The 11,911-nt window shown below is 35.4% G+C and overlaps 1 protein-coding gene across 1 annotated transcript; it reads left to right on the top strand.

The window, feature by feature from the left end:
* The first annotated feature begins 8,167 nt into the window (after positions 1-8,167).
* LOC121208025 (uncharacterized) lies at positions 8,168-8,983 on the top strand. The gene is made up of 4 exons (XM_041078553.1): positions 8,168-8,285; positions 8,334-8,553; positions 8,641-8,816; positions 8,871-8,983. The coding sequence occupies exons 1-4, from the start codon at positions 8,168-8,170 to the stop codon at positions 8,981-8,983; spliced, it is 627 nt and encodes a 208-aa protein (XP_040934487.1).
* The last annotated feature ends 2,928 nt before the right edge of the window (positions 8,984-11,911 follow it).

Here is an 11,911-nt window from a genome sequence, read left to right as displayed (position 1 = left end):
CCCATTACAACCCTGTTAAAGACCTTTTGATTCGTGTATCATCTCATTTATAGTAGTGGAGATATGATTTTCATGCAAGCTCATGGTAATAATTTTTCATGTTTGACTACTGAGTGCTTAATTATTGAAGCTTAAACACTTTGAGTGATTTGAGTGATTTAAGTGAATCTTTAGTGAGGATGTAAACCCTTGTCAATTTGGAATTAAAGGTAATTACTTAGATAAAGGGGGATACCTATAATCTTATGATTAAAATGGTCAACTTGGATTGTTTAAAACTTTAATGTTCTTTTAGTTGAATTCTCAATGTGTGATTACTTGTGGATTGCTTCGAAACATTCTTGATGAGAATTATAAGTTGAAAATAATTTATTTTAATTGTGAGTTGAGGATTTTGCTTGAGGACAAGCAAATGCTTAAGTTCGGGAATATTTGATAAACCATAATATATACATATTTTTATCCCATGCTTGGCATATTTATGGATGATTTATCTTTGGTTTTATTGAATCCAATGCTCCTAATCCTTTAATTTCATATTTTATACTCAAGAGAGCATAGGATAGTGAAAAGAGCAAGAAACGGGCCAAAAAGGGACAAAATAGGCTAATTTTAGTGTTTCACACGGCCTAGGCACTTCCACACGAGTAATCCACAAAGCCGTGTTAGACATATGGGCTAGCCACACGCCCGTGTGTCATGGCCATGTCGACTTAAAACCATGTCAGAATTACACATGGCCTGAGCACCATCACACGGGCATGTCACACGGTCGTGCCCCGTCGAAACCTATTTTAATTCTACTCGAAAAAGGCTAATTTTGGGATATTTTAGGCATTTCAAAGTCGACTTAAACAAAGGAGAAGAGGATCAAAGGGGGGACGGAGAGTAGAAGGCAGAGAATACTCGAAGACAGCCAACGGAATCAGCTCGGAAGCATGATTTACTTTAAGCCTAAAGATCTCCATTCAATTTCTTTAGAAGGTCTTTGGGTTTCTTTATGTTTTGTTGTTTTCCCAATTTTGAGATGTTTTTCCTAATTGTTATGAACTAAACTCCCTAAATACCTAAGGGAGATGAAACCTAAGATAGATCCTATTACTATTTGAATCATTTAATAAATATTTGTTCTTATTCTTAATTGTGAGTTTTAATCTTTGCTTTAATATTTCAGGATATTAATTTAGGTTTTGATGTGCTTGTTCAGTGGAGCAAAAGTCCCTATTTAAGAGTAGATCTCACATAATTAAGCAGAGTTGCATGCAATCCTAGACATAGGGTGACATAGATCTACCGGATTAGAGTCAAATCTAATAAGGGAATCCATAGATCGAGTTAATGCGACAATAGGGGTTTTAATTAGAAAGAGATTTCAGTTAATCAACCTAAATTCAGTTGTTTTTAGTCTCAAGAGAGATATTAACATAAATCAAGGATTTCTACGGATTAAGTCAAGTGAATAGTTCAGAGTAATAAGTGAAGTCTAGGTGGATTCTTCCTTGGGTATTGTCTTCTCCATCAGTTTTCCAATAGTATTTTCCAACTTTTATCTCTGTCGTGTTCTTAGTTAATTAAACGGTTAATCTTAAGTTTAAAAACACCCCTTTAATTCTTAGGCTAGAGAATAAAAAGATAGTAATTACTAGTACTTTTAGTCCTTGTGGATACGATATTTCCGGTATCACCACAACTATACTACTGTTTGATAGGTGCGCTTGCCTTAGTCAAATTTTTTAGTTAGTTTAGCGACCATCAATGGGCGTGTGAGCCCATTTAATTGAAATGTGTGGTAAGGTTACACGGGTTGCCCAACTCGATTGTGAACCCACTGTAGTGTCGGTAAGCACTACTTAGACCCTAAATGCGTGAATTATATGTATGATGATTATATGCATGAATACTGAACTATATGTATAACGAGAATTCGTGTATTAGTATGTCATATATTGTATGTTGCATTGCATTGGGTTGGGATGTTGGTATTTGGAGGAAGTGTACTGAAAGGCTCTTAAGCCTATTATCTGGTAGCTCAGCTGCAAATTACTAATTATGTGCCGCATTCGGTACTACTTGGAATGTAGGGATGGATGGGTGTTTTAAACCCCACATGGAGTGTAGGGATAGACAGAGATAGTATGTAAATACTGGTTGGGTAGGACTCTGTTTTCTTATTGATGCATATCTGATAATAAAACTGAAATGGGCTAAGACCAGAACTGCTACTGAAACTAAAATGGGCTAAGACCCGAACTGCTACTGAAACTGAAATGGGCTAAGGCTTGAACTGCTACTGAGACTGAAATGTGCTTAGGCCCAGATTACATTTGACTGATAACTGTTGTTTGACTGTGTGTAAGTTTTCTATCGGGATTACACTCTAAGTTTACGCAAACTCACCCTCTTTTGTTTTATCTGTACAGAGACTCAACGGTGATCATAATTTTATTGAATGGTTCTTATCTCTTTAATGGTTTTAATTCCTACTTGTTTTCTGGGTATTTTTTATGTAATTTGGGACTTTTTGGACTATTTACCATTGTTTTGGGATTTTAACTATTTTTCAAGAACTGTTGAACAGCATCGAAACTCAATTTTATTAAACGTGACATTTTTCCTAAAAACAAACGATTTTCGGTAAACATCACTGTTTTGAAAGCTTCCGCTACAAAATAGGCTTTGAATGAACTAAATTAATGAGAAAATTATTTTGAATTTGACGAGAGATAAATAGAAGATACTAAACAAGAACGGTTTTGACTTGGTCATTGATTTCAAAATTCTATTCCATGTGACGTCGCCAGATTCGACCATAACGTCTAGGCCGGGTCTGGGGTGTTACAACACAGGCACCTCTAAACACTTCTGCGCCAACAAAGAAATGTTTTAAAGTGTAGCTGAAGGAAACAAGTCTACACGGATAATTCTAACAATTTAAAAGTACTCAGTAAAATAAAAATCTTACTTAAGCTTACTTCTAGCAAAACATTAGCATTAAAAAAATACTCTTTATGTACCTGCCTTGCATAAAAATTTAATTAGTGGTGGATTACTGAATAAGGCAAGTATTAAACTAATCTTTGAATTCGATAAAATTGTACTTTCCTACAATGGAGATTATGTTAGGAAAGGTTATTTGAGTAGAGGTTTATTTGTGGTTGAGACTATGTTTAATAATAAAGCCATCACTTCTGCTTATATTACTGGATCTCTTTATATGTGGCATGCTAGATTAGGTATTCTGAATATTCATTCTTTAAAAAAAAACTCATAAAAATGAATCTACTCCATAATCTAGATGATAGTAGGTTTAATAGATATGAATTTTTGTGTTGAAGCCAACATGCTAGACCTTCCTTAAAAACTCTCACTAATAGGAAGATTGATCATTTAGAGTTAGTTCATAATGATCTAATAAACTTTAAAAACATAAAAAGTAAAAGTGGAAAATGCTATTATATCACATTTGTAGATGACTACTATAGAAATACAAAGGTCTATCTCCTTAGATCAAAAGATGAAGCTAATAAAACCTTTCTTATTTATAAATCAAAAGTAGAAAACCAGCTTGATAGGAGAATAAAACGTCTTAGATTTGATAAAGGCGGTGAATATGGCACTTATTTTCTTAAAGAGGTTTGCGAGAAAAATGACATTATACGCGAATTTTATACTCCTTATGTCCTTCAACAAAATGGCAAAGCTGAAAGGAAACATAGAACTCTAAAAGAAATGATGAATGTTTTACTAATAAGTTCTGGTTTACCTAACAATATGTGGAGGGGCCATACTTTCTGCAAACCATATTCTTAATAAAGTGCCTCATAAAAACAAATTAGACAGTGCCCATTAAGAATTGTGGAAAGATTATGCCCCTAATCTGCAATACTTGAAAGTGTGGAGATGTTTAGCAAAAGTAAGTTTGCCTAATTTTAAAAAAATCACTATTAGATCTAAAATTGGTGATGTCGTATTTGTTGGTTATACTCTAAATAATATTGCATATAGATTCATGTCTTTGTATGATCATTCTATATGTATATTTAGAGAGATGTTACTTTCTTTGAAAATGTTTTTCCTTTAAAGAAATCTAGCATGAATACTAATATACAGTTAGATGTGCTTGTTTCTTTTAATACACATAATAGAGACATTCCTAATGATGATATTGAACTTAGGAGAAGTAAAATACAAAGGACTGCCACTACTTTCAGATCGAATTTCCTTACTTCCTTTGCAAATGAAATTAGAGATTTAGACTTGATAAGTGATTCTATTGCTCATACATTTTTGATAGATGAGGATTTAAAAAACTATGATGAAGCCATAAAATTAATAAATGCTAGTTTTTGGAGAGATGCTATTAATAATGAGCTAGAGTCTATTATGTCCAATCATACTTCGGAACTAGTAGACTTGCCTCAAGGTTTTAGACCTATTAGTAATGAATGGATGTTTAGAAAGAAACTCAGACTTAATGGGTTAATTCAGAGGTGTAACGTCCTGAATAATTATTTCTATTTCTGTCAATCCTGACACAAGTGTGTATTTGCTTCAGTGGTTAAGTGTTTTTGGTGTGCGTATGAGATATTGGGTTCAAGTCCCACATTTGGAAATTTTGTTATTTTAGATCCCAGCCTTATCCCTGTTGGGTGAGCTTATATAACATTGTTTGCAAATTTATGTCAGAATGAGCCTGTTAGTTCGAGTGGTAAGGAGTTAGTGTACTGGAGGTCCTGTCTTCGAATCCTTGTGTAAGCAAGGGTGATAATTTTTATTTCGATTGGCTCAAAGAGTTTGGATGGACTTGAAATTCTGATTTGGTTGGGTTGTTAGTGGATGTAGTGGGATTATGTTCAAATTAATCAATTTTATTTTTTATCTTATTATTTTAATTTTTTTACTTTTTCTCTCTTCCCAAATACCTTTTGACATTTCTTCTCCAAATTCCTCTTCCAAACATTTTCTTTTTTATTTCTTCTTTCTTTGATTTCTGTTTGCTATACTGTTGTTTAATCATTGTGCTTTGGGTTCCTTAATCCCTGCTCGGACTGTGGTAGGTAAGTATTCTTGAAGTTTTGTGCAATTGGGAATTGTTTTCAGGTGTGTTAATGTGGTGAATTCTTGTGTAGGTGTTAATCAAGGGAATCAAAATTCATCTTCTATTGTGTAGTGTGTTTGGGCTATCATAACTATTTTGGTACGTGATCGAGCCTTTTGATTGAGTAAAATTTTTAAGTATGTTGATTGGGGTTTTGATAGATAGGTGTTTCAATACTTGAAATTGATCGATTGAATAGTTTGCTTTAGATTTGAAGGGCTTGGGATTGCTTACGCGTCAAAAATGAACCAGGTGTGTACCCCTAACGCGAGAAAACGAGGTTTGACGGAAGCCAAAAATTGGGTCTGTAGACGCCACATGGGCGTGTGGCCGGCCGTGAGCGAGACCTGGCCGTGTGACTGATGAAGGTTCAACTATACTTTTAACACGACCGTGTGTTGTTGTGAGTGTGGCCGTGTGGGCCACATGGGCTAGGCCAAGTTGGGCGTGTAATTTTTGGGCTAGGCCGTGTGTGCCACACGGGCGTGTAGGTTTTGGGCTAGGCCTTGTGGGCCACACGAGCAAGGCCAATCTAGGCATGTGGACCCATACAGGCAAGCCACACGGGCATGTCCAAGATTTTGAAATTTCCCTTAGGGTCATTCTGATCCACTGTAGGCCTATTGCAGGGTCGGTTAGGGCTAACCAAACCCTAATTCATGTGATTTGATATTCTAATAGTCTGACCTAAGTAGGACACTGATATGTATGTAGACTGTTCTATTTGAGTATATATGTTATCTATATACGAGCATGTTAAGCATGCTAATTCTGTTAATTCTGTAGCCTGTATCTATGATAGGGTGGGATTTGCATATGTGAAGGAAGTGATCTGTACGGTAACCTTTCGCCTATATTCTGGCAGCTTGGCTGCTTATTATTCTGTTATGTGTCACATTGACACTATATGGTGTGTTGGGATAGGTGGGTGTTTTCAACCCTACATGGTGTGATGGGATAGTCAGAGATGTGTGTAAAGGATGGGAGTAGCATTCTATTATATGTTCTGTTTATCTGATTTTGATATATGTATTTGTTATGGACTTAGGATCGAATCTGTATCTGACTGTATATGAAATTTTGTGTATGTTGCATGACTTTTTCTTTTAGGTTACAAACTGAGTTTACGAAAACTCACATCTATTTGTCTGTTCTGTTAAAGTAATCCACTGACTTAGACGGTCTGTATGATGGAGGCTCAGCAATAACCACTCGATAGAGAATTGTTTTTATTTAGTAATATTGATTTTATTTTAAAATCTGGTTTTCTTGAAAGTTTGTAATTTTTAGGACTCTCTGAATTGTATGGTTTTAACTTTTGAATTTGGATTTTGTTTTGCTTTCTTTTCCACAACGTTGACGAAAACACTTTACACAAACAAATGGTTTTTAACAATTGGTTTTTGGAAACATGAGCTTGGCTTCAAATAATTTTTTTTTTAAACTTCCATTGCAAATTCTTGATAACTTTAATGGTCTTAAATAAGACTATAAACTCAAGTTTTTCTGGATATTAAGACTCTGATTGTTAAGCTAATAAAATGATATATTTTAACTTAAAAGATATATTTTAAAACCCTTTTTTATAACACACCCAGATTTGGCTATAAAGTTTAGGCCAGGTTATGGGTGTTATATTTGGTGGTATCAGAGTCAGGTTGCAAAACTCGAGCTGTGGATTTTGAGTTCTAAAATTGTGTTTTGAAAAAGAATTGGTTTTCAAATAATTTGGATCATTTTAAGTAAGTATGTGGTAACCGAGTCTCCAGCCCCGATCCTGTAAGTATCTCTGAATTTAAAAAACACAGTAGTTAGTACTTTCTCAAACTCTACTCAGTTGGTTAGAGACAAAAACCTATACAATACTTCTAAACTTCTGATAACTTGGGTATAAAATATCTACTAAAAAATACTGGAATGATGCATAAAATTTTATAATGTATATAAAACTGAAAATATGATGAGTGCTGGCGAAACTCGCGGTCATGGTATTCGTGGGTGAGGCAGGCACCGTAGGGGGCTCAAGCTAAGTCTTCCTTTCTGGGTAGTATTCCGAATTTGGATACGAGTGAGACACCTGTTTCACTCGCTATTAAGACTGGGTCTCAAAGTCGCTTAGCTAGGGACAACGCACTATCCCAAGCCATGTTGAGAGTGTTGGAGAGGGTCGCTGGACCCCATTCTGATATGGGGGATGTAGGTCAGTAACTGAACAACTCTGGTCCAATGGAGCTGAGCTGTTTAGGGGCGTCACTAGAGTCGACCCTACTATGTCTGAATATTGGTTGGAGGCCATCGAAAGGATTATGAACGACATTAACTGCATTCCTGAGCAGAAATTGAAGGGTGCAGTTTCTTTGCTTCGCGATGAGACATATCAGTGGTTGTTGTCGTTAAGGAGGGAAACTCAACCAGATAGTCTAAACTGGGACTACTTTTAGACTGCCTTTCAAGGGAAGTATGTGGGTGCGAGCTATGTGGATGCTCGTAGGTGTAAATTTATGAATCTCACGTAAGATGATAAATCAATGGTCGAGTATGAGGCTAAGTTTCTGAGACCAAGCCGTTACGCTTAAGGCATGATGGCATCCAAGTATGAGAAATGTGTCTGTTTTGAGGACAGTTTGAGGGATAGTCTGAGGGTTCTGATTGCTCCATAGAGGGAGTGTGAGTTTGCTGTTCTAGTGGATAAGACAAAGATCGTCGAATAAGTTAAGCGTGGAATGCCAGAATAGAGACTGCGAAAGGGACAAGAATAAGAGGGATCCAGAGCTTTCTAGTTCTATTTAATGGCCTAAGAAACGTGCCAGACTTGATAAGCCTGTTAGAGTGGGAGTTCTTTTTGCTCCTACTGGGATTTAGCCTTATGGTGATTGTGGTAGGCACTATCCAGGTGAGTGTTGGAGGAGATTATGGGCTTGTCTGCTGTGTTGGTTATTAAAGTACTGAATTAGAGAGTGTCCATATCGTGTTGATCAGATGTAAGCTTCAGGATTGGGTTTTGTTCAACCTCAGAGAGCAATACAGCAGCCACCTAGGGGCCGTGGACTGGCTAGGGGTGGTAATGGTATGGGCCGAGGACACAGAGCACCAGGTAGATGTACTAATCAGACTGAGGTGAGGCAGTCTGCTCTAGCTTATGCTGCTCGATGCCAAGAGGACAGAGACGCCCTTGATGTGATCACATGTATGCTTTTTATTTTTCATGCTCCATATACTACTTCGATAAACATAGGTTCTACACACTTCTATGTAGCTAGTTCTATTTCAGAGAACTTAGGGATTTCTATTGAGTGTAATTCCAGTGAGATTAATGTACTGAGTCCGTTAGGACAATTTGTTCAGGTAAATAGACGTTATAGGAATGTTTTGTTGGAAGTACAAGGGACTGTGCTTCTGGCAAATCTAATGGAGCTACCGTTTTGGGAGTTTGACTTAATTTTTGGTATGGACTGGTTAGTTGAGCACTGAGTTAGTTTGGACTACGCGACTAAGAGGGTTATTTTAAGAACCGAGGATGATAAGAAGCTGGTTGTGATTAGTGAGCGCCAATATTACTTCTCTAATGTAATCTCCACTCTAGTGGCTGGGAAATTGGTTCGGAAAGGGTGTGAGGCATATTTGGCTTACGTCAGTGTTTCAGTATCTAAAAACTCTTCTGTCAGGGATATCCGAACAGTAAGGGAATTTTCAGATGTCTTTACCGAGGAGTTACCGGGTTTACCTCCGGATCAAGAAGTTGAGTTTGGCATTGAGCTTCAATTGGGTACAGCTTTGGTGTCCATTGCTTCATACTGTATGGCATCGAAGGAGCTTATAAAGCTTGAAGCCCAACTTCAAGAGCTTCTGGATCGTGGTTTCATCCGTCCTAGTATGTCTCCGTAAAGGGCACCGGTTCTGTTTGTGAAGAAATAGGATGGTACCATGAGGATGTGCATCAACTATCGGCAACTAAATAAACTAACTATGAAGAATAAATATCCACTTTCGAGGATCGATGACCTGTTTGATTAGTTTTATGGGGTTGCGGTATTCTCGAAAATAGATATTTATTCCTAGTATCATAAGCTTAGGGTTAAGGAAGTTGATATTCATAAGAAAAGATTTAGGACTAGTTATTCCCTTTGGTTTAACGAATGCTCCTGCTACATTCATGGATCTGATGAACCTAGTTTTTTAACCCTATCTAGATTATTTATCGTAGTCCTCATTGATGATATTCTGGTGTACTCTAAGACTAAGGATGAACATGATGAGCATCTTAGAGTAGTGCTTCAGATACTCTAAGAGAAACTGCTCTATGCTAAGTAGAGTAAATGTGAGTTCTAGTTGCAAGAGGTAACTTTTGTGGGGTACATAGTTTCTGCTGAGGGGATCCGAGTTGATCCTAGAAAGATTGAGGTTGTGTTTGATTGGAAACAACCTAAGAACTTTTCTAAGATCTGCAGTGTAACACCCCTAACCCTAAACCGTCCTCAAAACAGGGTTACGGAGCATTATCGGACCTATCAGACATTTATAATTAATATACACATAAATACCAACACACCCAGATACACTCATATTTTCCAAATTTAAACATTTATATATTATCCAATATTTAATTCTATTCAAATATCAAATATCATCAAATAAATCAATTTCATACCAAATTAACCAAATTCTATTATATATCATAACCAAACCTAAATCTATTTATTTCATCCTTACATTTACAATTTCAAAATGACACACACATAAGACATCCTAGGTACATGCCATTACCAATAATTAACAAACTTTACCTTATTGAATTCGGGATTGGCCTGGGATGTCGATTCAACATTCTATCTTCACTTAACCTGCGCACAAAACCAAACCGTACGCTGAGTATAGGTATACTCAGTGGTATTTCTATAATCTAAACATTTAATAATATAACAAATACTTAAGATTATAATAACAATTACAATTATTTAATTATTTATTTCATAGATAAATTTCAACTACTTACTATATAAATTCTATACAAAAGATATAATAAACACAATAACATAATTGTTCAATTCTTAAATAAATCCATTATTATTTATTCCATTCTTTCACTTACTAATCGGTATAGCTTTCCTTAATTTATTCACAATTCAATATCAATAAACTATATTCAACTATGCACTTATCAATCATATTCCATTTTAATCCATTTCAATAACAGGCAATTTCATTTATATCATATTAACTTACTATCCCTGATAGCTTTAACTATATAAATACGATTCATATATCTCAAATCACATTTCAATTCATCAAGTGGCATCATATATCATCAATTTGAACTCCAATCATTTCATAAACCTTTGATTCATGTTTTCAATCTCATATCTCAATTTTCAATTCTCAATTCAATTTCCTGTTTCATTTCAATAGCTTGATCAATCAAATTTATTCGATTTATCTTTTCACTTATTTACCCCTATTAACAAGACTCAGACCTTGGCGGATACACGGATCCAACCAATCACACCAGTTTGGCACCCAGTGCCTCATCAGATAGTTCGAAGCAAAGTTGACACCCAGTGTCTCATCGGCCTAGCCGAAGAAAGTTGGTGCCCAGTACCTCATCGAATCTATCCGAAGAAATATAATGAAACCCAGTGTCTCATAGACTCGAGGTCGAAGTATCCCTGAACTCTTCCAATCCTATGGCATGCCAACTATATCCGACCTAGCCCGATACTATTAATAGGGTCTTTCATTCACTTTCTCAATTCAATAATTCTTTCATCAATATACCATTCTAATAATCACATATATTCACACATTTTCACAATTTCATACATTTTCATTCAATTCAACAAATATATTTCAATTATTCATATTAATTCATAATTCATGTAACACCCCCATGCCCGAGACCATCACCGGAGTCGAGCTTGAGGGGTTACCGAACATAATTTATTAATTTAAGAACTTCAAATCATTTGTTTCTACATTCACAGCTTTCTAGCTACTCGCATCACAGTTACAAGAAAAATCATATCTCGAGTTATGAAACTCAAAATCAAGATCCGTAAATTTTCACTAAATCTAGACTCATATATCTATTTACTAATTTTTTTCTAGAATTTTTGGTTGGGCCAATTAGTACAGTTTATTAGTTAAAGTCTCCCCTGTTTCAGGGTTCGACTGCTCTAACATATGTGTATTACGAATCAGATATCTCCCTATACAGAATTTCAATGACTATAAGGTTTGTTTTTCTTAAAACTAGACTCAATAAGGAATCTGTAAATATAAATAAAAACTTCTAATTAGTTTTTTAAAATTTATTATGAATTTTTAAAGTCAGAACAAGGGATCCAGAAATCACTCTGGCCCTGTTTCACAAAAGTTTAAATATCTCATAAAAAATAATTTATATGCCTATTTTGTTCAATCCACATGAAAATAGACTCATTAAGCTTCAATTTCATAACTTACTCATTATTTATTTCCATTTATACTATTTTTAGTGATTTTTCAAATTCATGTCATTGCTGCAGCAATATTCTGTTTTAAGGCAAGTTTCATCTTTCCATGAATTTTTATGAACTAGATAACCTATTAAACTTCCATAATATCAAACATGATCTAAATTAGCCATCACCATGACTTCTCAATATCAAACATTTTCTCAACCAAACATGGCCATATCATAAAATTATTTACACAAAATAGGTATATTGTTATACATGCCATACTTAAGTAGTTGTACAAGCCATTTACCAAGATAAAAGTCCTTTGGATAGTGTGATCGAACTTTCGACCTGTCCCGATTCCTGAGCCGGCTTGTTC

Source organism: Gossypium hirsutum, chromosome A10 (genome assembly GCF_007990345.1).
Source record: "Gossypium hirsutum isolate 1008001.06 chromosome A10, Gossypium_hirsutum_v2.1, whole genome shotgun sequence".
Lineage (NCBI taxonomy): Eukaryota > Viridiplantae > Streptophyta > Magnoliopsida > Malvales > Malvaceae > Gossypium > Gossypium hirsutum.
This window is presented reverse-complemented; position numbering and strand designations above follow the sequence as displayed.

Excerpts from the sequence above, each read along its gene's own strand:
- LOC121208025 (XM_041078553.1), top strand. The coding sequence starts at position 8,168 with ATGGGCCGAGGACACAGAGCACCAGGTAGATGTACTAATCAGACTGAG. Across the intron at positions 8,286-8,333 it reads CGCCCTTGATGTGATCACAT|GTTCTACACACTTCTATGTA; the intron begins GTATGCTTTTTA and ends CGATAAACATAG. Across the intron at positions 8,817-8,870 it reads CTTTACCGAGGAGTTACCGG|CTTTGGTGTCCATTGCTTCA; the intron begins GTTTACCTCCGG and ends AATTGGGTACAG.